This window comes from Helicoverpa armigera, chromosome 20, assembly GCF_030705265.1.
Source record: "Helicoverpa armigera isolate CAAS_96S chromosome 20, ASM3070526v1, whole genome shotgun sequence".
Taxonomy (NCBI): Eukaryota; Metazoa; Arthropoda; class Insecta; order Lepidoptera; family Noctuidae; genus Helicoverpa; species Helicoverpa armigera.
In genome coordinates this window covers 8,955,417-8,982,408 of record NC_087139.1, presented here as the reverse complement: position 1 = coordinate 8,982,408, position 26,992 = coordinate 8,955,417, and the positions used below count along the sequence as shown (strand labels likewise).

Sequence of the window (26,992 nt, the reverse complement as noted above, 5' to 3'; positions counted from 1 at the left end):
GATGTACCTTTTTTGTTACGACGTCAATGACCCCTCCCGCTGTGGGTTAGCAGCGGTGAGGGAGTGTCAGACTCTTACTAACTAAAAACCGTCGTGTTCCGTCGTGGGCCTTTTTATGTGCCAGGGCCGCGGTATCTCTTTCGAACAACCCGCAGTCCCGGCAGACTGCAGACCCGATTGGTGTACCTATGTAATTAATCCTCCTCAATTCAGCTACCTAGGGAACCAGACATTCTTGGCAAAGACTGGTTGTCAGACTTTCTGGCTTCTAGTCACGAGTCTAGACACGACGGGTAGTCACCCGTAACGAGTGCCAAAGATATTCAAATGACAGCCGGGACCCACCAATTTAACGTGCCTTCCGAAACTCGTCACCCATCCACGAGCCGAGCGCGCCAAGCTTTCGCTTAACTTTATGATCGATCTACCCGTGCGGCTATTAGGCACGAGTTAGGTAATCGCATTAGTCCTAACTACTAAGTATCTTCCAACAATTATAATACCTACAAAGTACCTACACGAAGACACCAAAACTTTTGGCTAATACCTCAAAGTTCAAACTACTTCAAGTACCAGCCCAATAAATCGAGGTTTTGATCAAATATTGGACCAGCAGAGGTCAAGGGAAGACCCTAAACTTTAGATTGGTTATCAAACTGAGTCCGCGTGTGTAATCCTCTTATGAATTCGAGTTAGGCCAATTTTGACTGCGAAGTAGTTACCTACGTAGATTGGCTAAGGTGACTTTTGATTGGCAGACGTCGTTTTAAGACTTCTGTGCCGAAAAACGTGTGGGGTTTTATTTTTTGTCAGTTGCCTATTGCATACGCTGTCGTATTTTCTTCATTAGACGATGTCTCTAGTTCCCAAATCAAGACTCCATTATTTGACTTATTGTAGATAATATCTAAGCATATAGATCTACGTTTACTTCTATTAAGTTAACCTCGGTCATTTAATTTCATCCTTGTTCTTTCTAACGACTCACTTGGCCTTGGTTCTAGTACATAGGTACCTACCTTTCATGTAGGTACGTGTGTTCGTCTCCCTTTTGCCACTTCCAACTGAAGCGCCCAGCGCTCATCCCATTATGAGACAGGAGATAAGCGGTCATTTAATTAACTCAATAACAAACTAATAATTAACAGCCCAGCTAATTTACTCCGCACAATCAGTGTAGTTTCGTTCAACACCCAATGTGGTTATGGACGATAGAGTAGTGTCAGTTATTAACTTACATTAATTTATTATTTAATAAAAAATAGTGAGTATAAAAAATATATTTCGCAAAAACGAAGTTTCTGTTATTCAGTAACTTAAATTAATTCTTTAATTATAAATAGTGAGTGTAAAAAATAAAATTGAAAAAAAAATTGGAAAAGACTTAAAAAAACTTTCAAATTTGGAATTATGGCTGGCTGAAAATAACTGAAAAACTTTCAAGTGCATATTGAAGAAGAACAATTTAATACCAACCAGTGTTAATACAACTCTAGTGAATAAACTCTTTTTGTGAAGGACAGTGAGTGTGAAATAATGGATCCTGAAAGACAGCCCTTACTGGCTTACTCATCGGAAGCAAGATGCAGAAGATTTGGGTAAGTTACTGAAACTATAAAAAATAATAATTTAACGTTAGTTTGTCTGTTAAAAGTAGTAAAAAGGAATGTGATGTCTTAGAAAATTTCTGTTTGAGGTGGATAAAAAATTTGACCTTCCCGAGCATTAACTGAAGTTAATTTAAGTTCACACGCCTTTTTTATTGTTTGGAATTATTAGACGAGCCCTTGAGTGTTAGACTCTTACTGAAACCCACCTTTGTTTCTTCTGCAGCCCTTTGTATCTTAACCACAGTTACTAAGTAGGAACTCCTTATTCTCGGAAAATATTACTAAGATGCAGTTTCGCACCTACCAATTCATAAAATTAAAAAAAACATTTCCGAAAATGTATCTTACATGACACCCAATTACATTTTGACCCGAAATTAACCTAACATGTTTATTATAATAAATGCAAGATAAAACTACGTTAATTCGCGTAAACTAGAAGTTTTCGAAACTAATTGTATGTTTATCTGTATAGTTGTGAGTATTCTGTTGTGGGTCACAGATAACGTGATTTTAGTTGCTAGGTCTTTTATCTGGATGTACTAATAAATAGGTATAAAGTGTACTAATTATTATATTTGTCCCAGGGGCTTAAAAAAGGAAATAGTTAAGTATAAATATTTTGGTGTCGAATTGCGGTTTAATGTGGTACCAGGCTCCCCAAAGCCTGGTAAAAGCCAAACAGTCCATTAGAAAATAAGACAACAAGCCATTGTTATATTAGTTGTAAGATTTTATAATGTAACTGTTTGCTGTTCCTTAAAATAAAAATAAAAAAAAGACCATCGTTCTCATATTTGCAAAAATCTAAGGAATTGTAAATAAAATAGAACAAAATACTTGATGCACATCGATTTGTGAAAAACGCAACTTTGCCACTGGGCTGAGGGAATGTACGAAAGAGTTACCGCGACTCTGGTATAAAAAGCTATAGAAGAAACAAAGGTGGATTCTGGCCAGTAAAAGTCAGACACTCCCTTCCCACCATAGCGGAAGGGTCATTTGGTAATAAGGTACCCATATAAAACTCCCACAAAATTATCCTTCATTAAAAAAAATGTTCACATATACATTCACACATTTCAGACCACTAACCCCCGAAGAAGTCAACACAGCTCGTCAAGAGATCACCTGGCGTCGAACCCGATTCTTCCTCGTGCTAATGTTCTGGGCGCTCATAGCGATGTTCCTCTCCATCATCACGTGTATCCTGGTGTCAGCGCCCAGGTGCAACTCCTACGATGCCGCGGGAGACTTGCCTAGCGTGCCGCCAGTGCACATGACCTTTGCACCTCTCATTTATAAGATGAATGATGATAGAGTTTATACTATGCAGGCGTAAAGTGTTGGCTTGATTTTTGTGTTTTGTGGCAAAAATAATGTTTAGGTTTTATGTGATACACCTATGTATGTATAACTACGTTATTAAAATATGCATGACGTCTAAGCTCTTTAACCGACTTCAAAATACGGAGGTTCTCAGTTTGTGTATGTTTGATATGTGATGCGGTTTTCAGCATAGTTATTGTCAGATATACTTAGTAGGTTCTAGGTATATTTTTGAAGTCAGGTTTTTTTTTGTAGTTTTTTGAAATGATTTTATTTTGAACTAACTAAATGTTTTGGCTCAAATGGTTGTTCTAACTTGACTTGATTGGTTACACAATTAGTGATATGTTATAATAATTATTGATAATAATTATTTTTGTCTTGGTGCGCCTTGAAAAAGTTTATCAATTATGTATATTTTAATAAGCGGAAGGTCAAGGTAGGTAGTATAAGAATATGTATAAAAATAACTGGTTATCTATCATGTTCCTTCTTTGTGATAAAATATGTAAATCTATGTATTACATAATAATATAAGACGTCAGACGAACGTCATATTGGCATGTGAATTATAAAGGAATAGGCCTCATCGAAAAATTATATTAATTTTATTCATTGTTGTTAACATTCTGTAACATTTTTTTTTTAATTAAATAATTTAAATAATTTTAATAAATGAATGGAAAGTTTTGGTTACCTACATCAATAAATTAAATTAATGTTTTACCTATGTAAAGTTAAAATTTTTGTATATTATTATTAATTTATGTAAATATGGCACGTGATCTAACGGACACACATTGTGTTGTAGATTAATTAAAATAATATAAGACTGATATGTAAAATTGCAAAATAAAACAATATAAATACAATAAAGATTTTTTTTATTATCACAAACCAGGTTTGTATAAAATTGCATTTGTATTTTACATATAACTTTCCAGTTAGTCACACAAAACTTTGCAATAAATATCTAAGTATTTTTCAAAGTCTTTTTCAAACTTTATTTTTTTAACAAGAACAGATAATAAAGGTACACATTTTTAACGTAAATTGTTAGTTCCTATAACAATCAAATCTTTTATAAAAATATATCTTGGTTTAAGGCCGGAAACAGTGCTCGACCGACGATCAGCGCTGACCGTCGGTCGACGTAGCTATATCTGTGCAAGTCTATGAACGCGCACACAGCTACGTTGACGGTACGCGCCTGATTTTGTATGTGATTCGATCCGGACGTACGGTCAGCACTGACCGTCAGCTGAGCACTGTTTCCAGCCTTAGTTTTTATTTGAACTAAGCATCTTACGTATTATATGTACTGACCTATACATGCCCTTGACAGGCATGATTACAAGATCATTTTACGAGCACTACAATACAAGTATTTAATTTAAGATTTTGCAGTATATAGAATGTTACAAAAAATGAAATGGGGTTTATCTAACAAAATATGCAGCATACACTTACATATTTTAGGCAGTATTTTTGTAACAACTTTTTTTAACGACGTCAAAAATCATCAAATGACCCCTCCCGCTGTGGGTTTGCAGCAGTGAGGGAGTGTCAGACTCTTACTGACTAAAAACCGTCGTGTTCCGTCGTAGGCCGCGTATGTACTAGGGCCGCGGTAACTCTTTCGAACAATCCCGCAGCCCCGGCAGATTTCTGTAACAACTTGTATGTAGGTATAATAAGGTGAAAATATATGGTTACGAACAAAATTAATAACTAGATCTCCTCGGTAATACTGAGAATGTTTAGTTTTATTTGAAAATTAACACATTATAATTATGAATCAATGGTTTTTGTAGATAAAAATCATTAGCACAACAAATTACAGTTAGTTTACAACACAATATACATTAATATACGTATATAGTAGGACTGCTTTTGAATCAAGTTTTCAAATTGCATTTATTTTCTATTACATCAGGTGGATGATAATTAATAAATTAAATGTAAAAATAATAAATGCCCGTGATAAAAGAAGCTGTTTTAACTTATAAGAAATCATATTCAAACTAAGGAAAACGAGTTTATGTTAAAGTTATTCAAAACTTATACCCCACTTGAGAAGGTACTTAATTAAAGGTAAAAAAGACTGCTTAAAACTATGATACAATTGACTATCCTCCCCACTCAGAGACATTTAATGATTACTTAAGTCACTCCTTAGTAACGGAATGTCATACAAATCCTTCACTGAGGAATGGCTTAAGTAACCATTAAATGTCTCTGAGTGGGGAGGTAAGTAAATGTTATTATTGTATCTACATTGAATTTTGGCCGTAATTTACTTTTAATTCGAGTTTTTAAATAGCAAGTCATCTTAAGATTTTTTATCTTTAGTTAAATGTCTTCTTAAAATGGAAAATATATACCTACTTACATCATATACTTTTTTTTATATACAACAATGCAGACCAAATATTGTTTACACTTGCTGGTATTCTATAAATATTTCAATACTCAAACATGTTACAAAATGTTGTCTTTAAGTTTATCAATTAACTATATGATCAAACTCAAGTATCGGAAGATTTATAATACAGCCTGTACACATTAAGACCACATCAGACTTTTGTAGGACAGACAAATCGGACCGATTTTATGTAGGACTATAGTTATCGGCACGGATCTTGAGCTCTGACCTTCACCTGCGCAGAAGTAATTTATTGGGTCCCTTTTGTTGTATGCAGTGAGGCGCGGGGGCGGGCTAAAGCGGTGATTGGCCAGCAGCGCATCGCTTCATAGTTCTGCGCAGATGTAGGTCAGAGCTCAAGATTCGTGCCGATAACTATATCTGACTAAAATTTTTTGACCGACTTGTAGAACTTGTACACTATTACAATCGATGTGTTCTATTCTTCTCCTACGAAAAATCGGTCTCCGATTATCGGACGCAGCTAGGAAGTCGGAGATAGAATACCTACATTAGTATAAAAAGAGATATTTCAACAAAATATCGATGGGTCACGTGATCAACCGGCATAGAGAATCGGGTATAGAGTATAGAGCGTACAGTTGTGTTTCCTCACATTTACACTGGTTGCATTGTTTAGCTATTGCTGTCAATTCGCTGAGAGCATCGTCGAGTATGTTACGACGTTTTGGATACCTGAAATAAAGAGATTGAAGTTAATAAAATATCGATATAGAAACGTGTATCGATGGGACAACTATTCGATATTCTAAACACTCCACTTATGAAAGAAACTTATATGTAAGTTGATTATTTAATACTCCATAGGGGCGTACGCGATATGAAAAATCACAACTTAGGTACTAGACTTGTTATTTACATCTTGAATGGTAAAACTCAGTCTTTGTTTGTGGACTGTCATTGGCTATTAAATCACTTTGATAAAAAGCTTAAATATATATATATATTTATCTAATGATATTTCGTATATAGGTACCAGCACGGATTTTGAGCTCTCGGCGGGAGAGTGGGGATCGCTTTGCGCACTGTACACATAAGGCAAAAAACCAATTAATCGCTTCTGCGCAGGTGAAGGTCAGGGCTCAATATTCGTGCCGATAACTATACAATAGTTAACTATGCGTATGTATTTTCCACATAAAATACTTTAAGGACCAATACAAATCAAGGGAACCAACCAGTTCTATATTGAACTCCTTATCACTACATTCATTGAACTTAAACCCTACAACTTTGCAAACGATGTGCAAAGCAAATATTTATATAAATATATATAGGTAAATAGCTTTATCTTATCAGTTCGTTTGTTTATTGAACCCGTGACTTGAGTACTGTGCTTATAATTAGCAAGTTTATTTATAAAGGGCTGTTAAGATATCAGGGTTTTTATGCTACGGGACCTTTCCGTTCGAGAATGAGACTGTAGACTTATCTTGCAACTCAGTAAATAGATTTTGTAGGCCACTTAGTGCCAAATAGGCAGTTGTATATTTAACCCCGTTACATAGTTCTGGACTAAATCTATTTGTGGATTTACAAACCAGACCGAAGTCATAAAGTTTTTTGTGTTACCTATGTGTTGTTTTACAGAGATTACGTAAATGTTGGTCACGCACCCGATTCCTCCAGCCATGTCTGATTGACGTTCCGTGTACCTTATTATAAGAGTGAAGGAATAGGGACTACACCTATTTTTGTGCAAAGTCTTTTGCGATATAATATGTCCTGCGCAAAACGCTTCTGAATCTTTTTCTCGTTTGTATAGCAAAATAACATTATGAGCTGCCACAGCGCCACCTACCTGAAAGAGGAAGAACCAACAACAAAATCTTCGTTGCCCACCAGACGAACACCAATTTTCTGCGCTATTCACTCTGTTCTACTTACCCCTAACGAGTAACCTTACCTTTTGATCTAGGTAAAAACTAGATAGAATACTATCAAAATAACATAAGGGCTACGACACCGCCACCTACAAGACAAAGGAAGACCTAACAATAAAATCCGCGTTCCCCACCAGACTAACACCAACCTAGCCGGAGGGTCCAATTTTCTCCAGGCTATGATGAGCTTTTCACTCGGTTCTGCGTCTAAATACCCCTACAATTGTAACATTTTGACCAATGACATATAAAAGACAGTTAGAATACTCACATTTCAGTAACAGTAGCAAACGCATGTGCGATCTCGTCGGCATCTAGCGGCGCGGTGAGCGAGGCGGCCAGCAGCCGCACGCAGGCCGCCTCGCATGACAGCGCTAGCACGTTTACTCGGACGCGGCACAGCACGGGCTGTAGGCCTAGTGATACTAGTATTGAGGTCATTTGGGTGTTTATCTGTGGGACAAAAGAGATGAATAAGTTTTGGATTATTAAGGCCCAAGTTGACAACAACACAGACGTCATTTTTCTTGAAAAAACTACACAGTTGTTGAATGAAATCGGACGAAATGTTGACGGAGAAAATGGTCCTAAATTGATAAAATACTTATAAGAAACTAAAGTTTGTTTCTCTATTACTTATGTATGAAAATAGATTGTCTTCATGTGTTTTATAACAAACATACAAAACTGCCTAAATCTATGGAAAACTTGAACATCTATGGGCCCAAAAAACCGCCTGTGTAACATGGCAACGCAAAAAAATTATTAAGATTATTAAGATTATAGGTATCATTGAATTTAAGGGACTTCAAATACGTAGAAGTCCTTCAGAATTTTCAGCATTTATGCTTGAAGGTGAATATTTATGACTCCTCCTCACTTGCAACTTCTTCAAATTAATATTCTTTACTGACCTGATTCTCACAATGCCTCTTGGAGTTCTTAGTCATTCGATCGCTGGCAGTGATGAACGTGACAGATATACAGGTACCATTGTTCGACTTCTCGCTCTCAGTCCAACTCAACGTGCGGTATTGACCTGCTAATAATTGGAATTTATTTATTAGACTAATAAACTACATGGGAACTACAAGGGAAATATCGATATTGATACAGCGATTTATCGATCTATTTGGTGTACAAAGCCATGAACAAAAGGTTAGTTCATAAATAATATGTCTAGTAGGTACTTTCGTGCGCGAGTGAAACAATGTATAAAAATACCCCTTCCAGTTTCTTCCATTTTTTTTTATATGACGCGTAGATACTGTAATAAAATAATAAAAAAATGTAAGTTAATGAAAAACTTACCATCAGGAGTTTTTATAGGATCTTGAGGGCTGAGTAATTTCTGTTTGATGAAATCTAATACATCGATGTATGGCACTTTGTGTTCTCTTAAACTGTAACAAATAAAAAAAGGTATTTGTTTAGTAACATTTTATGAATTCTTCGTACAATAAAACATGTTTAAAATAAGTGCTCGAATTCTTCGCATTTTCTTTATTTGATTTACCAGTATTTCCTTACCTTACATCTCGTATAGTAAACACTGGATTGCTAAACTGCTAAACGTCTGAATTGCTAAACTGTAAAAAAGTTTGGGGACTGTACCTGACGCCGTCCCAGTAGGCCAGTCGGGCGGTAGCATCGTCTTGCAGCAACACTATAGCGGGTCGGGCCAGGTCGTGAGCGTCAACCCCGACCCCTCGAACCGCGGTGATACTTAGAATTGGTATCTTTGGATTCGTGCAATTTTCATGGCGACAAGACTCATGTAATCTTCAAAAAGTTTGGGAGGGGAAAGTAGGGGGAACTATACCTTACACCATCCCAGTAGGCAAGTCGGGCAGTAGCATCGTCTTGCAGTAACACTATAGCGGGTCGGGCCAGGTCCTGCGCGAGTGACCATTCACTTCCTCACCCCCGCTACTCGCCTTGAAATGGCTTCTACGCACGTGCAATGTTCAAATAGTTTGAAGACCTACCTTACGCCATCCCAGTAAGCAAGTCGGGCAGTAGCATCATCTTGCAGTAACACTATAGCGGGTCGGGCCAGGTCGTGAGCGTCGGCACTGGCGGCGGGCCATGCGGCGGCGGAAAGGCCTGCAGCCCATAGATCTCGGGCAAGAGCGGCGCGGCGGGCGGCCGCTTGTCCGTCCCGTCCGCTGCCTGCAGTGCCCCATACGCATACGCAGGTTAGGCGGGACTGCGAATGGGATTATTGATAAATATTGATGTAAGTGGAACGATGGTGCTAAACAAAGATGCAGGTGGAGGGATGTCCCTGAACGAAGTCAAAGTCAAATGTTTTTATTTAAAATAGACCTTTGCAGGCTATTATGAAACGTCACACTAGTTGCACGGTTCCAAAAAGAACATCGATATCGGTAAACGGATGTTCGAAAAGTGCGTACGAGGTTCTTTTTGACACTATTAAAAAATGATTTTCATAATGACTTCTTTAAGTTACGTAAGTAGGTACATATACCTCTATATTTAAGTAAAAATATCAGGTTATCAATAAATTAACGATGATTTCTTATCGGATTTGCCACATCATTAAAGTAAAACATTCTCTACCAAAGACATTTACAACAAAACTTCTTTAAATATAACTTACCTCTACACTCGGAGAAGAAGAAGCAATCATCTCAGGTTCCATCTTCTTCAAAATGGCGGCCATTCTCTCCAAGGACATGGAGAATCCTACTGAACTGGATTTCAGTTCTGCACTATCATGGTCTTCCGTCCTCGCTACCTTCCAGAACTCTGATACTAAAGCATCGTATCTGGAAACAATTGTTATGTTTTACTAGAGTCCAAAAGCGGTTTCACCAGTGTCCCGTGAAAACAAATCCTTGCCTCAATAAAAATTAGTCAATAGTCTTAGTCGATAAATGGGATATTCTAACATTGAAAGTGGGTCAAGTTGGTACTGAGATCAGAAAATTGAAACAGACAAACTTTTCAGCTTCAGATGATATGCACATAAACCTTGTAAGTAACTAAAAGTATGTACAACATATAATAGCTTATGTGTACTCGGATCAGTAAAAACATGAATTAAGAGCTTGCCAGACAAAATTACATAATATTTAGTGCAAAAAAAAACATCTAAAAAACTGAAGATTTACATAGCAAATCCCCGCATTTTATTGAACATTACCTTTAAGGAGAAGTATTTAAGGTATATTCTACTTTTCTTCTCAGAAACCCCAAGGCATTAAAGAAAAATCTAACACTAACGCTTGATTAGTGATTAAAACCTTCATATCTTACCTGCCACCAGCAGCAATGAGATCACCAGCTCGATGTTTAGCAGTGGGCTTATGATCCGTATTCCTTATCACTGAAATCTGCCAGAATATGCCGCAGTGTTGTGTCGCGTTGTACGCCAGGAATGGGGCGACTGTTATTGGGCACTGAAATGAAGGGAAACTTTTGTTTAGAACTAGCTGTTTCCCGCGGTTAAAAGGACTTCAAAGAACTTCTCGCACATGGATAAAGTTGCCTATATGCTAGTATATAAAATACATACATTTATTCTAAGTTTCATCAAAATCCATTAAATATTTTTTGCATGAATGAGGCAGAAACACACACTCTTGTAATATTAGCGTGGTTGCTTTTTTAGTCAAGCTTTTCGGTCGTACTTTTTATGACGAAGACAGTCACCCAAATATGGGGCGACCGCATCGAGAAGTGTTCCTACCTAACGTCTGCTTGCTGTTTTCGCTGCTACTTATAACCACAAGCTTCTGTCTACATAAAAAAAATATATATTAAAAACATAAAAAGTACCAACCTCACATCCCAAAGCCTTAGTATTCCTATAAACAGCTTCCAAGTCATGTACCGCTTGAGCCACCACCTTGCTCAACTTAGCTTGCTTCACAAACGGCGTGACGAGTTCGCGAACTTCGTGTACCGGGACATCCGCCTCCATTAGACGGAGGAGATTCGACACGTCACGATTGGTCACACACCGGAAATTGGTCACACAAGGAGCGACTGCCTATTTGACCTGCTCAACCCAGTTACCCGGGCAACCCAATGCCTCTAGTTAGACTGGTTGTTAGACTAGTTGGCTTCTGACAATGTTCTTTACCCACTAGGCCACCACGACTTTACTTACTTAGAGTTTGTAGTTGAATAAAAAGAAACATAAAAAAAAGTACTAACCTCACACCCCAAAGCCTTAGTATTCCTATACACGGCTTCCAAGTCATGTACCGCTTGAGCCACCACCTTGCTCAACTTAGCTTGCTTCACAAACGGTGTGACGAGTTCGCGAACTTCGTGTACCGGCACATCTGCCTCCATTAGACGAAGGAGATTCGACACGTCACGATTGGTCACACACAGGAAATTGGTCACACAAGGAGCGACTGCCTATATGATCTCCTCAACCTAGTTACCCGGGCAACCCACTAGGTTAACTGAATAAAAAAAACATAAAAAGCACCAACCTCACAGCCCAAAGCCTTAGTATTCCTATAAACGGCTTCCAAATCATGTACCGCTTGAGCCACCACTTTGCTCAACTTAGCTTGCTTCACAAACGGTGTGACGAGTTCGCGAACTTCGTGGACCGGGACATCCGCTTCCATTAGACGGAGGAGATTCGACACGTCACGATTGGTCACACAGAGGGATGTTAGGTGGGTTTGTAGTTGAAGACTTGTTATGCGCCCTGGGAAAGGGAAAAGACAAATATATCTAAACAAATATTTTAACGGTAAAATTATAATAAAAGAATCTACAGTAGGTACTGCAATACACATCAACATTTGTCTGTTCTTTGAAATAAAAAAAATAAAATTGATCATAGTTAACAATGGATTTTGAAATTGATTTTTACTGGCTGTGTGTTAGTAGTCTCCTGTTATTTCCACTCTGCTCGTCACCAATACGACGAAAATTTTTTAAACGGATTTTTAAGTATTTATAAATATTCAGGATTTAAAAGCTGTACATAAAGGTACGATACCTTCTTATTTACCCGACGTTTGAGCCGAATTGCATCGACCGTTATCACGTGGACTGACAACTACCTTCAGTTGTCAGTCCACGTGATAAAGTTCTCTCAGAAGTCAAAATAAAGTCTCCGTAAAGATTTTCACGGACATACATCACCTATTAAGTTAACAATTTTCGCTACAGCTTAACTGGTTCAACTGTAGCGACACTTTGTATACAACAAGTGTACTTACCGAAGCACACATCGACGAGTACGGGGTACATGTCTGAGTGCTTGTCCAGCGGCACCCCGCACGACAGCAGCAGTGTTCGCAGCAGCTCCGTGTGGTTCAACTGTAGCGACACTTTGTATACAACAAGTGTACTTACCGAAGCACACATCGACGAGTACGGGGTACATGTCTGAGTGCTTGTCCAGCGGCACCCCGCACGACAGCAGCAGTGTTCGCAGCAGCTCCGTGTGGTTCAACTGTAGCGACACTTTGTATACAACAAGTGTACTTACCGAAGCACACATCGACGAGTACGGGGTACATGTCTGAGTGCTTGTCCAGCGGCACCCGCACGACAGCAGCAGTGTTCGCAGCAGCTCCGTGTGGTTCAACTGTAGCGACACTTTGTATACAACAAGTGTACTTACCGAAGCACACATCGACGAGTACGGGGTACATGTCTGAGTGCTTGTCCAGCGGCACCCGCACGACAGCAGCAGTGTTCGCAGCAGCTCCGTGTGGTTCAACTGTAGCGACACTTTGTATACAACAAGTGTACTTACCGAAGCACACATCGACGAGTACGGGGTACATGTCTGAGTGCTTGTCCAGCGGCACCCGCACGACAGCAGCAGTGTTCGCAGCAGCTCCGTGTGGTTCAACTGTAGCGACACTTTGTATACAACAAGTGTACTTACCGAAGCACACATCGACGAGTACGGGGTACATGTCTGAGTGCTTGTCCAGCGGCACCCCGCACGACAGCAGCAGTGTTCGCAGCAGCTCCGTGTGGTTCAACTGTAGCGACACTTTGTATACAACAAGTGTACTTACCGAAGCACACATCGACGAGTACGGGGTACATGTCTGAGTGCTTGTCCAGCGGCACCCGCACGACAGCAGCAGTGTTCGCAGCAGCTCCGTGTGGTTCAACTGTAGCGACACTTTGTATACAACAAGTGTACTTACCGAAGCACACATCGACGAGTACGGGGTACATGTCTGAGTGCTTGTCCAGCGGCACCCGCACGACAGCAGCAGTGTTCGCAGCAGCTCCGTGTGGTTCAACTGTAGCGACACTTTGTATACAACAAGTGTACTTACCGAAGCACACATCGACGAGTACGGGGTACATGTCTGAGTGCTTGTCCAGCGGCACCCGCACGACAGCAGCAGTGTTCGCAGCAGCTCCGTGTGGTTCAACTGTAGCGACACTTTGTATACAACAAGTGTACTTACCGAAGCACACATCGACGAGTACGGGGTACATGTCTGAGTGCTTGTCCAGCGGCACCCGCACGACAGCAGCAGTGTTCGCAGCAGCTCCGTGTGGTTCAACTGTAGCGACACTTTGTATACAACAAGTGTACTTACCGAAGCACACATCGACGAGTACGGGGTACATGTCTGAGTGCTTGTCCAGCGGCACCCCGCACGACAGCAGCAGTGTTCGCAGCAGCTCCGTGTGGTTCAACTGTAGCGACACTTTGTATACAACAAGTGTACTTACCGAAGCACACATCGACGAGTACGGGTACATGTCTGAGTGCTTGTCCAGCGGCACCCCGCACGACAGCAGCAGTGTTCGCAGCAGCTCCGTGTGGTTCAACTGTAGCGACACTTTGTATACAACAAGTGTACTTACCGAAGCACACATCGACGAGTACGGGGTACATGTCTGAGTGCTTGTCCAGCGGCACCCCGCACGACAGCAGCAGTGTTCGCAGCAGCTCCGTGTGGTTCAACTGTAGCGACACTTTGTATACAACAAGTGTACTTACCGAAGCACACATCGACGAGTACGGGGTACATGTCTGAGTGCTTGTCCAGCGGCACCCGCACGACAGCAGCAGTGTTCGCAGCAGCTCCGTGTGGTTCAACTGTAGCGACACTTTGTATACAACAAGTGTACTTACCGAAGCACACATCGACGAGTACGGGGTACATGTCTGAGTGCTTGTCCAGCGGCACCCGCACGACAGCAGCAGTGTTCGCAGCAGCTCCGTGTGGCTCAACTGTAGCGACACTTTGTATACAACAAGTGTACTTACCGAAGCACACATCGACGAGTACGGGGTACATGTCTGAGTGCTTGTCCAGCGGCACCCGCACGACAGCAGCAGTGTTCGCAGCAGCTCCGTGTGGTTCAACTGTAGCGACACTTTGTATACAACAAGTGTACTTACCGAAGCACACATCGACGAGTACGGGGTACATGTCTGAGTGCTTGTCCAGCGGCACCCCGCACGACAGCAGCAGTGTTCGCAGCAGCTCCGTGTGGTTCAACTGTAGCGACACTTTGTATACAACAAGTGTACTTACCGAAGCACACATCGACGAGTACGGGGTACATGTCTGAGTGCTTGTCCAGCGGCACCCCGCACGACAGCAGCAGTGTTCGCAGCAGCTCCGTGTGGTTCAACTGTAGCGACACTTTGTATACAACAAGTGTACTTACCGAAGCACACATCGACGAGTACGGGGTACATGTCTGAGTGCTTGTCCAGCGGCACCCCGCACGACAGCAGCAGTGTTCGCAGCAGCTCCGTGTGGTTCAACTGTAGCGACACTTTGTATACAACAAGTGTACTTACCGAAGCACACATCGACGAGTACGGGGTACATGTCTGAGTGCTTGTCCAGCGGCACCCGCACGACAGCAGCAGTGTTCGCAGCAGCTCCGTGTGGTTCAACTGTAGCGACACTTTGTATACAACAAGTGTACTTACCGAAGCACACATCGACGAGTACGGGGTACATGTCTGAGTGCTTGTCCAGCGGCACCCGCACGACAGCAGCAGTGTTCGCAGCAGCTCCGTGTGGTTCAACTGTAGCGACACTTTGTATACAACAAGTGTACTTACCGAAGCACACATCGACGAGTACGGGGTACATGTCTGAGTGCTTGTCCAGCGGCACCCGCACGACAGCAGCAGTGTTCGCAGCAGCTCCGTGTGGTTCAACTGTAGCGACACTTTGTATACAACAAGTGTACTTACCGAAGCACACATCGACGAGTACGGGGTACATGTCTGAGTGCTTGTCCAGCGGCACCCGCACGACAGCAGCAGTGTTCGCAGCAGCTCCGTGTGGTTCAACTGTAGCGACACTTTGTATACAACAAGTGTACTTACCGAAGCACACATCGACGAGTACGGGGTACATGTCTGAGTGCTTGTCCAGCGGCACCCCGCACGACAGCAGCAGTGTTCGCAGCAGCTCCGTGTGGTTCAACTGTAGCGACACTTTGTATACAACAAGTGTGCTTACCGAAGCACACATCGACGAGTACGGGTACATGTCTGAGTGCTTGTCCAGCGGCACCCGCACGACAGCAGCAGTGTTCGCAGCAGCTCCGTGTGGCTCAACTGTAGCGACACTTTGTATACAACAAGTGTACTTACCGAAGCACACATCGACGAGTACGGGGTACATGTCTGAGTGCTTGTCCAGCGGCACCCGCACGACAGCAGCAGTGTTCGCAGCAGCTCCGTGTGGTTCAACTGTAGCGACACTTTGTATACAACAAGTGTACTTACCGAAGCACACATCGACGAGTACGGGGTACATGTCTGAGTGCTTGTCCAGCGGCACCCCGCACGACAGCAGCAGTGTTCGCAGCAGCTCCGTGTGGTTCAACTGTAGCGACACTTTGTATACAACAAGTGTACTTACCGAAGCACACATCGACGAGTACGGGGTACATGTCTGAGTGCTTGTCCAGCGGCACCCGCACGACAGCAGCAGTGTTCGCAGCAGCTCCGTGTGGTTCAACTGTAGCGACACTTTGTATACAACAAGTGTACTTACCGAAGCACACATCGACGAGTACGGGGTACATGTCTGAGTGCTTGTCCAGCGGCACCCGCACGACAGCAGCAGTGTTCGCAGCAGCTCCGTGTGGTTCAACTGTAGCGACACTTTGTATACAACAAGTGTACTTACCGAAGCACACATCGACGAGTACGGGGTACATGTCTGAGTGCTTGTCCAGCGGCACCCGCACGACAGCAGCAGTGTTCGCAGCAGCTCCGTGTGGTTCAACTGTAGCGACACTTTGTATACAACAAGTGTACTTACCGAAGCACACATCGACGAGTACGGGGTACATGTCTGAGTGCTTGTCCAGCGGCACCCGCACGACAGCAGCAGTGTTCGCAGCAGCTCCGTGTGGTTCAACTGTAGCGACACTTTGTATACAACAAGTGTACTTACCGAAGCACACATCGACGAGTACGGGGTACATGTCTGAGTGCTTGTCCAGCGGCACCCCGCACGACAGCAGCAGTGTTCGCAGCAGCTCCGTGTGGTTCAACTGTAGCGACACTTTGTATACAACAAGTGTACTTACCGAAGCACACATCGACGAGTACGGGGTACATGTCTGAGTGCTTGTCCAGCGGCACCCCGCACGACAGCAGCAGTGTTCGCAGCAGCTCCGTGTGGTTCAACTGTAGCGACACTTTGTATACAACAAGTGTACTTACCGAAGCACACATCGACGAGTACGGGGTACATGTCTGAGTGCTTGTCCAGCGGCACCCGCACGACAGCAGCAGTGTTCGCAGCAGCTCCGTGTGGTTCAACTGTAGCGACACTTTGTATACAACAAGTGTACTTACCGAAGCACACATCGACGAGTACGGGGTACATGTCTGAGTGCTTGTCCAGCGGCACCCGCACGACAGCAGCAGTGTTCGCAGCAGCTCCGTGTGGTTCAACTGTAGCGACACTTTGTATACAACAAGTGTACTTACCGAAGCACACATCGACGAGTACGGGGTACATGTCTGAGTGCTTGTCCAGCGGCACCCCGCACGACAGCAGCAGTGTTCGCAGCAGCTCCGTGTGGTTCAACTGTAGCGACACTTTGTATACAACAAGTGTACTTACCGAAGCACACATCGACGAGTACGGGGTACATGTCTGAGTGCTTGTCCAGCGGCACCCCGCACGACAGCAGCAGTGTTCGCAGCAGCTCCGTGTGGTTCAACTGTAGCGACACTTTTAGGCCACTTTCTGTTGCCGCTCTGCTTGCCACTATTAGGAGCTCGGAGTCTGGCCAGAGAGAATCTAGAAATACAGACAGTAGTTGGAAGAAAAGCATTTTTTGTAGGTGGATAAAGGAACCGGATAAAGTGTGCATCAGAATCCGAATTATCATATATTCCCTCAAAATACATTTAGACAGTTGCTACTTAATTGCTACCAGCTGCCATTAGTTGTTACCCTCGTGATATTGAAGTTATTCAGCCGCGATAAAATATGAGTGAAATGCTAAGGTATGTCAGCAAGGTAAGGTATGTTCTGTGAAGTGTTGCAGATCTCATTGAAAAGAAATTCAGCAATAAGTCAAGTCTGAGTTTTACCAAAATTATGTCAATATGTTCAACCCTTTTTAAGTCGATACAGTACTTGTAAGTATTTCCATAAATAAAATAAAACTCACCAGTCCTAGGAGAAACGATATCGAAGGCGCACTCAATAATCTCCCTCGGATGGAAACCTTTGACATGCTTCTCTCTGAACACCCGGTCTACCACGTAACGACGCATGTATTTCGTGCCGTTGTATGCTGTATGTCTGTAAAGTAAAATTATAACAATAACACTGATTAACAAATACACATTGGAAGAGATTTCTTAAGAAATAAGCATGCACTAAAGAGGAAGTAGCCTTTATTTTTGGCCGGTTCAAAGTTTTCCTTCAATGTTGGTCATACATGTCATTAGTTGAGCTTAAATAAATAGCTTAAATAAATGAGCTTAAATAAATACACAAATATGATGGTTTCGGACTCAATGATTTATAACAGCAAAAGGCTTTGTGAAAAGTAAGAAAACTATTTTTCGCCTGGTACATTTGGAGGAGCATAGAGAGGAGCATTTATCACTATCGAGCAATTATCGTCATTAACTTTATTGAAATATAATTTAAATTAATTGACGCAACTTTCGCATGTAGTCACTCCAACTCTCTTACAGAACAATGGACAATTCTAAACTATATACCTACACGTACGATCTGCCTTACCTCGCAAAAGGCAGCCTCAAATCATGAGGCAGATGCACAACGGAGCCAGATGCCGTCATGACCTTCACAGCATTCGGGTACTGATCCCAGGCGGCAGCCCGAGGTATTAGCAGTGGTGGGGAGAATTCTGAAGTACCTATGCCTAAGAACTGCCTCACCTTGCAAAAGGCAGCCTCAAATCATGAGGCAGATGCACAACGGAGCCAGATGCTGTCATGACCTTCACAGCATTCGGGTACTGGTCCCACGCAGCTGCTCGAGGTATCAGCAGTGGTGGGGAGAATTCTGAGGCACCGTGGCTGCGGAACACCTGGTGATAAAGATGGAATATAATGAGTAGTAAAAAATATACTATGTAAAAAATAAGAGAGTATGTAAATGACTCTCTTTTAAGAGAGTGAGATTGGGTGCCTTCTTTTGAAACTTGGTTTAGCATGAGGGTGATGCATACTTTTGGATCTTCTGGAAGCGTATCAAAGATGATGTGTGGAAGAAAAGTTATTTTTCGCTCTCGTATTTATTAGGGATTGATGGACAAGAACCAGGAGCCAAAATAAAAAAAAAAACATAGCTGAAGTTTTTTTTAACCAGATCGTATAAAATAAATCAATATTTCAAAAGAGACTCGTTATAAATCTATTTTGTATATAATACAATGTAATATTATACACATCTTGTTTATGTTTATTCATCGTACATTGTAGAAGCATTGAGAATTACTATTATGACTCGCAAAATAGGACTATCAACTTAATTAATATAGGATGTACTAATTAAAACAGTATCTATTCTAGTACTCATATCAATATTCTAACACATGATAATACAGACAATTGTAATTATTATATTTCAGAGAAACATAAACACAAGATTTTGTTTTGACTATGTATTTGTATTCTTATCAGTAGTATTAGGTCTAAATTTTTTATCACGAATTTGAAAATAATTATAAAGCAAGAGCATTTATGTATACTTATACTAAGACAAATTTATCAAATAATCTCTTTTGTTTATCTTTTAATTACATAGTGAGTACAGATAAACATTACAAACAATAAAATTGTACAAGTACAAAAAGAATCGACGAGGATGGGATTCGAACCCACGCGTGCAGAGCACATTGGATTAGCAGTCCAACGCCTTAACCACTCGGCCACCTCGTCGCATGACACTGGCTGCCTAATTAAGTGCTACTATTGACACTTGCATTTTACAGTACCATGAAAAGAAACTAGGTATTGTCTGAATGAAAATCCAAAAAAAAAGATATTGTTATGTCATTTACAATGAAATCGAATTACAACGTTTGTATTAAAAGTTGGTAAGGAATATTCTAGAAAAAATTTCACAACAATCTCAAGGAAGTCAAACTTTTACAACTTTTTGGTGTATGCGTTTATAAGAATAGAAAAAATATATATTACGAATGTAGCAAATCCTTAGGATTAATCCTGTATATAGAACAAATTTAATATGAAGTCAAATAAATTGAAGTTGGCTACCTCTAAATAAGCTGCAGTAAAAATGTTTAAACGAAACACTATCGTTAACAGTCGGATGTGCAATTCATACAAATACCTTTGACGCTCTGAATGAAGTCATTTGACGCGTCACGCATCCGCAGTAGTGTTTTTTGTATCATCATCATCGGCCTATCGCAGTCCACTGCTGGACATAGGCCTCTCCAAGTGCACGCCACTGAGATCGATTTTTTTTTGTATACTTGGAGCTAACTTCGGAGCGGTAAAATTACTTGACAAGTCAAAAACTAACCTTGATGACATCGTCCTTAATTTTCAACAGCAGTTCATTAGGCTTGGTCCTCATATCGTTGTGGTAGGTATAGTCCTCAGCCCGGGACGGCACCTGGTGCAGGCAGGCAGCTACCAGGCGCCCATAGCCTCGAGCAGCTCCGTCGCTGAGTGCGTGGACTTACCATACAATTGAATGTTGGCAAATAACTTTGTCGCTGTGAAGGCAGTCACTTGACGCGTAGTAGTGTTTTTTCGTGCACTTCTAGCTAAATTCGGAGCGGTAAAATTATTTGACGAGTCAAAAACGTACCTGTCGCTAAGCGTGTGGACTTACCATACAATTTAGTAGTAGCAAGTAACTTTGATGCTCTGAATGCAGTCATTTGACGCGTAGTAGTGTCTTCTCGTGCACTTTTAGCTAACTTCGGAGCAGCAAATTTATTCGACGAGTCAAAAACTTACCTTAATGACATCATCTTTGATTTTTAGCAACAGTTCATTAGGCTTGGTTCTCATATCATTGTGGTAGGTATAGTCTTCAGCCCGGGACGGCACCTGGTGCAGGCAGGCAGCTACCAGGCGCCCATAGCCTCGAGCAGCTCTGTCGCTGAGCGCGTGTGCGAGTAGGCCTGCTAGGGCTCCCTCGGGCACGGCGCGGGGGACGTGGGAACTGCCTAATAGTTCCGCGCATGTTGGACGAAGACTGGGCTCGTGGTTTAGAAGCCATCTGGAATAATAATGCTTAAGTTTGTATCTCCTTTACTTATGTTTAGAACTTCCGTCTCAGTTTTTAGAGACTGCTATTACCATTTTAGTAACGTGAATTTCTTAAGGTTTACGCTATCGTCAACGAAAGATTGTGTGCATTTAGATTGTGTAGTTTTTGTATTTTGTATTCATTGGACAATTGACGAAGTCATTCAATCACGTCAAATCACCCTCAATAGTTGGTACAATTCGACAGAATTTTTTGGTTAAAAATACGCGTGTGTGAAAGTTTGGTTCATGAATAAAACATTGAATCTCAGTTTTGCATATGTATTTGAAACGTTAGTTTTTTCCTTAATTTCAAGCAAGTAGTCACTGAAACTGGATTGACCAAAAAAAAATAACACATTTCAAAAATTCCACAAATAAAACATACCTAATAACATGAATCTGCCTCGCATTATCCTCCTTCTCAAAGCCCTTAGGCATGATAATATCCTTGCTCCTCAGATTAGAGAGTACCATCATCCTTTCCATCCCCGTATCCAGCGTAGGATGGAACATCTCGAAGAGTATGATGCCTAAGGAGTAGATGTCCACTTTCTGGTTGTAGATGACCTTGGAACTTGATTGGAGTAACTCTGGTGCTACGTAGAGAGCTGTGCCGATCTGGAAAAGGGGGTATGCGGAATTAAGATATGCACATAAAAGTATAATGTCATAGGTACTGGTCTAAAAAATAAGTTGAGTCCAATTATGTAAGAAAAATCGTACCTGTCCTGTCAGAGAGCCGCCTATTTCTTCCTGTTTGGCTTTTTCTGAAACATTACATTTCGAACATTTAGTGCCTAAAATATACTTTCCCTGACAGTTCTAATTTGTTCTTTTAAGTAGCAAGAAAATATGGTGTCTTCGTTACCCAGTACCCAATATTCTTTTCATATTTTTAACGAACTACATGTATATAAATATTACTTGTTATTAATAAACTAAATAAATAATGTAAAATAATTATGAGTTTAAAGAATCTAAATGTCAACAGAGATTTAAGTTTGATTATGCCAAAGTAGGCAAAGGCCAAGGCGCAAAATATACTAAAATTAACATCTTACCATCAACAGGCAAGGCGGTAAATGCTTTAGTAGCGAGTCCAAAATCACCAATCTTCACATGATCGTTGGAGTCCAAGAATATGTTCACTGGCTTCAGGTCTCTGTGGATCATACCTCTTTGGTGCACGTGGGCTAGGCCTTCTACTATTTCCCTGGAAATATAGAACAGAAATATAACTTCTTCTAGATCTCATAAGTGTTATTTATTCAAACCGTGTCTCGTGGGAACTACTTCGGATACCAAAAAAGCGGACATCCTCAACACTTTATCGAAAACCAAAGAAAATAAAAATGGTGAACAAGTCACTTTCTTCCGCAAAAAACTAAATACCTAACAGTTTTTCAGCCACGCCTAATCATAACAAAGCATAAGAGACGCTTTTTTGTAAAATTATGATACTTATCTGCATTACAACTAAAATCAAATCCGTTGCATCCCATTTAGGACTTTATTTTAGACGCGACTATTGCATGTGCCGAAATTTTGAATGGTAACCGATCCCAACCTAGTTATCCCAAACTGGATTCTCACCTAAAAAGCCTCCAAGCTCTGAAATGCTCTTGGCACAGTCCGTTATCTATCGCGTGTCGCAGCGTGTGCTTCTCACAGAACTCCATCTGTATGTACAGCACCTGCCGGATCCTCTCCAAGGACTTGCGAGGAGCATCCACTACGTCCTCCGAAGGTATGATCAGAGACTGGTATCAGGCTTTCCATCTAGCAAGGATCTACATGTTTTGGAAGACTAACTTACCGAAAACCAGAATCCTCTGTATATTTTTTGAAATTCCCAACAATTATTTAACAGACCCCTTTCTGCAAAATTACGATGATCAACTGCAACACCCTTTTTGGACCCTTTAAGACTTTCTGGACACAACTATACTGCTTCCCCGAAATTTTGAATGAAAACCAACCCCTGCGTACCTAAAAAGGACTTCTATTCTTACCTAAAAAGCCTCCAAGCTCTGAAATGCTCTTGGCACAGTCCGTTATCTATCGCGTGTCGCAGCGTGTGCTTCTCACAGAACTCCATCTGTATGTACAGCACCTGCCGGATCCTCTCCAAGGACTTGCGAGGAGCATCCACTACGTCTTCCGAAGGTATGGTCTGAGAGACGTTCGAGTCTTCTTCGAATTCCACCCCGCTGCTGGATCCGTCTTCTGGACTGTGGGTTGGGAAAAATGGTGAGGATTACTTTTGGGTAGAAAAATTGCGCATTTATTGACATTATTTCTATAAAAAATAATATTAACAAGTGAAATGCTTTGAGCACTCGTTTCGTGAGAGAAAATCTAGAACCGCACTTAAAACTCGTCAAACGAAGTAAGGACTCATTTTTATAACAAGTCAAAAGATCATTTCAACCAATGCTTAATAAAACCAACTTATTGGGAAATTACGAGACTCTCTTGGAAGTATTGAAAACCCTATTTATTAAAGTGTACATTAACGGACAGACAGTTTTAACTCAAGAACTAAAACTAAATCAACTAAAAAAAAAAATATTTTATCACATTTTCGACAGAGAAACTTACCTCATGATAGTAAACCAAGGATCCGGTTCATCATCATCGTCTTCGGATTCAGAAGACGTACTCGTCTTCTGTACCGGCGCTTCTGACATCGACCATTCCACCTTGATGTCTTGGCCTAACTTAGCGACCACTCCTAATGGAAAACGTATTCATGTTTATTTTTTTTCTTGGCTCTATTTCATTTAAATACGGGCAAAAAAAGTAGGGCCTAAGTTCACCAAGAAAATAAGTAGAATTTAGAAAACTGACCAAAATCAAAATCAAAACTCATTTATTAAAACTTGGCTGCAAAACAGCACTTTTCGAACGTCAAAAAAGAAATAACAAAAGCCAGCCTCCAAAACGCCCACCCTTCACCACTTCCTATGTGTTTTTGCTGGGAAGAGGTGGTGCAACAAACTCCCCAGCAATATACCTTCAGGCATCATGGGCGTGAAGTTGGGCTTTAAACTTCTTAAAATACCTAACTTAGAATATCAATAAAAAGTTACTACTCCATGGCACTAAATAAAAAAAAAAACTTATGGATGTTTGTTGTTTATTTATGGATGATGTATTTTTTGGAGCTATACATAGGTATTATTTTTGCACATTTTGTTTGATATCTAGTGGCAATACTGTATTAATTCCTACCTGTTTCCTGAATCATGAGAAGACCTGCATGGAACGATTTACAATAAATATAGTTTTAAGTTCTTCACTAACATACAGGCAATGAGGCAGCGGAGTTTTTTTTTCCAATTGTCTACGGTCTATTCGACGCTAGCATATTTTTTTTTAAATTTCTATCTGAATGTTTAAAATAACAATTACCTTGCAAACTATCAGGGCGCTTAACATCAGGTACCTCAATTTCCACACTCGTATCATCTTCTTCAACCTCAATGCTAGATTCGATCCAAGCGTTAAAATATCTAACCACATTCTCATGGTTAAGTCGGGACAACAGTTTAACTTCTCTAGTTATCTTCTTGTTTAACTGAACGCTTTCAGGGTTAAGCTTGATGCGTTTGATCGCGTAGAAACCGCCGTCAAGTTTGTTTTTAACCTGCAATGTTCTGTTAATATTGTAATCTTGGTAAAGGACTTGTTATTGGATATTTTGAAGATGACAAGTTAAAACTTATAGCACTTAAATGCTACAGATATTCTTTCCAGCGATTATACTAATCATGGCTGTTCATAAATTGCTGTAGCCATTCTCAAAATGCCATTTGAACTGACGGTTTATCTAAAGAAGCTGATCCACAAGCTTCTATCAAACCAGGGTATTTCACTCCTTAATTTGTACAATAAAGTTTGCACTATTCGCTTGCGCATACGCACCAAATCATGACTGATTATAGTTTAAGTTATCATTTCATGTATTTATATATTTTTTTAACTTTTGTACCCCATGCTACAACCATTCATTTTACGGCTATTCAAAGAGTGAAAATCTTACAAGTCTCTAGTCTAAATTTGTACCTTCAGCACATCCCCGAAGGCACCTTTTCCGAGCCACGTGAGCACTTCAAACTCCGCGTGCAGACGTGAATGACCGTTAGTCACTGGACTGCTATGATGCATCTTTTTGACTGCGTCGTCATCCTGCAATTTCAAAAAAGATAAAAATAATCAGGCTTTTTATTTGTAGCTGCAGGGCACAGGTCTCATACAGAGAAGGAATGAGTATTGATCACCACGCTTGCTCAAGACGGATGGGCGATTCCAGAGTACAGGTTTAATCAAGAGTTTTTTTTCGTCCAAATACGTGTTTGTAAGGTACTGTACTTACCTCAGAACCACTGCCTTCATCATTATTTTCCTTATTACTGGGCACTTTAGCAGGCGCGTCTGTCAGAAACACGTGGTTCATCAGCTGTTCTGCTGACCACTGAGATTGCTCGTCTTCCGTTAAACACCTGTAAAACAATATTTAAGTTTGCGCATTTATTGCGCAAAACAGAAAATTGCGCGAAAGTCTTTGCGCTAAACAGAAAATTGCGCAAAATCTTTGCGCTAAACAGAGAATTGCGCAAAACCATTGCGCTACGTAGAAGTTTTGCACAATTCAAGATATTAAGATAATTCTAAACGGGCTTACCTTGCAAAGAAATCCTTAGCGGAACTCGGCAGATCTGATGGTATTTCCATATAAGTTCGTTCTTGAGATACAAGTGATAGAAGCATTTGTCCTGTTGCGTAAATATCTTGTGCTGCTGTTTGTCTGGGCACATGATAATTATAATGAATATAATAGTAATAGTTTAGGTCACTTTAGAATTAGTAGGTTACTATTGACTGTCATAAAAGTATAGTAAGGTTTAACTTAGCCTCAAGCATTAAAATAAAAGAAAAAATATGAAGACATGACCATACCTTCATCTTACCTTTCACAATACGTATCACCGTCCAGCATTTCAGTCAGCCGCATATCCAAACCAATCCCCACCAGTTTAACCCCCCCTACGTCATCCAAGAAAACATTTTGACCCCTCACGTCTTTATGCACGATCCCCACACTATGCAACTCTTTTAGGGCCCCTAAGACCCCTAAAGCCACATGCCTAAGTAATTTTAACCCTTCATAACGATCACTGAACACACCAAGTCTGCTTTTAACACTTTTCAACGCACTCCCTAGAACAAAACTCCTGAATAAGTATATATATTGTTTTGCTGTCCGTTTGTTCGCGTCTTTGATCGTTTCCATGGCAACGTAAGGGGTTATGGCGGGGTGGTTGAGTCGACACATGGCTTTCAGATCTTGTTGCATGGAAGTCAGTTGGCGGGATCGGGTCTGGAAGTCGGTGGCTGGGGGGGTGATCCATTTTTTGGCGATTAAACGCTCCCCTTCGTCGTCTATTGCTAGGTAAGTCGTCGCACCGTTTGATGAGTGGCCTGTGGAAGTGAGGAAATTAAACAAATTACTGTTTGGTATTCTTACATAAAAAGGAAATCGAATGCTGCTGTCAATTAATGCTGTCCTACGCGATACTCTGCATGTCGTCGACACATTACCTATGTCATATACAGGAATTAATTTTATCCAGTGCGCAAACTTTGTCAACTTATAGTTAAATAAGTTTTACCCATAGATATGTATATATTTATTTTGTCGTGTTTTAGTTAAAGTTATTGATATCGAAAGATGTTTATTTTTTAACCGATCGTACGGTCACAGTCGACATAGTAGGCAATTCATTCCTGTATATTAGGTATTTTACGTAGAAACATGTATTTTTCTTTTCTTTTGACAAAGCAGTATAGAGCCAGATACATAGAAGATACATCTCTATGAAAGTAATTAAATAGATGTGTTTGTGTAGTTATCTTATAAAGATTTTCAAGCGGTTTTGAAATGGCACATAAGCCAAAATTATAATAATAAGGTTTGCTG

At 40.9% G+C, this 26,992-nt stretch overlaps 2 protein-coding genes and 1 non-coding gene across 3 annotated transcripts in view; 1 reads left to right on the top strand and 2 right to left on the bottom strand.

Moving 5' to 3' along the window:
- Positions 1 to 1,199: 1,199 nt before the first annotated feature.
- LOC110375847 (uncharacterized) lies at positions 1,200 to 3,397 on the top strand. The gene is made up of 2 exons (XM_021334122.3): positions 1,200 to 1,598; positions 2,697 to 3,397. Exons 1-2 carry the CDS (start codon positions 1,537 to 1,539, stop codon positions 2,950 to 2,952), a joined length of 318 nt encoding a protein of 105 aa, XP_021189797.1. The 5' UTR covers positions 1,200 to 1,536; the 3' UTR covers positions 2,953 to 3,397.
- Positions 3,398 to 4,069: 672 nt separating this feature from the next.
- LOC110375861 (eIF-2-alpha kinase GCN2) overlaps positions 4,070 to 26,992 on the bottom strand; it is a 28,947-nt gene continuing 6,024 nt past the window's right edge. Inside the window, exons 7-28 of the mRNA XM_064039760.1 lie at positions 25,983 to 26,493; positions 25,697 to 25,819; positions 25,388 to 25,514; positions 25,078 to 25,200; positions 24,424 to 24,658; positions 23,611 to 23,743; positions 23,022 to 23,240; positions 22,071 to 22,222; positions 21,733 to 21,776; positions 21,395 to 21,627; positions 20,713 to 20,977; positions 18,655 to 18,806; positions 17,913 to 18,046; positions 17,357 to 17,536; positions 11,741 to 11,964; positions 10,551 to 10,693; positions 9,892 to 10,060; positions 9,257 to 9,477; positions 8,580 to 8,671; positions 8,183 to 8,310; positions 7,540 to 7,721; positions 4,070 to 6,060 (exon numbers count right to left, since the gene is read on the bottom strand). Coding sequence (XP_063895830.1) covers positions 5,916 to 6,060; positions 7,540 to 7,721; positions 8,183 to 8,310; positions 8,580 to 8,671; positions 9,257 to 9,477; positions 9,892 to 10,060; positions 10,551 to 10,693; positions 11,741 to 11,964; positions 17,357 to 17,536; positions 17,913 to 18,046; positions 18,655 to 18,806; positions 20,713 to 20,977; positions 21,395 to 21,627; positions 21,733 to 21,776; positions 22,071 to 22,222; positions 23,022 to 23,240; positions 23,611 to 23,743; positions 24,424 to 24,658; positions 25,078 to 25,200; positions 25,388 to 25,514; positions 25,697 to 25,819; positions 25,983 to 26,493 — 3,935 coding nt within the window. The 3' untranslated portion in view covers positions 4,070 to 5,915. The remainder of the gene's footprint in view (positions 6,061 to 7,539; positions 7,722 to 8,182; positions 8,311 to 8,579; positions 8,672 to 9,256; positions 9,478 to 9,891; positions 10,061 to 10,550; positions 10,694 to 11,740; positions 11,965 to 17,356; positions 17,537 to 17,912; positions 18,047 to 18,654; positions 18,807 to 20,712; positions 20,978 to 21,394; positions 21,628 to 21,732; positions 21,777 to 22,070; positions 22,223 to 23,021; positions 23,241 to 23,610; positions 23,744 to 24,423; positions 24,659 to 25,077; positions 25,201 to 25,387; positions 25,515 to 25,696; positions 25,820 to 25,982; positions 26,494 to 26,992) is intronic.
- Positions 19,578 to 19,659, bottom strand: Trnas-gcu (transfer RNA serine (anticodon GCU)). The gene has a single exon. It is a non-coding gene; the product is annotated as a tRNA-Ser (tRNA).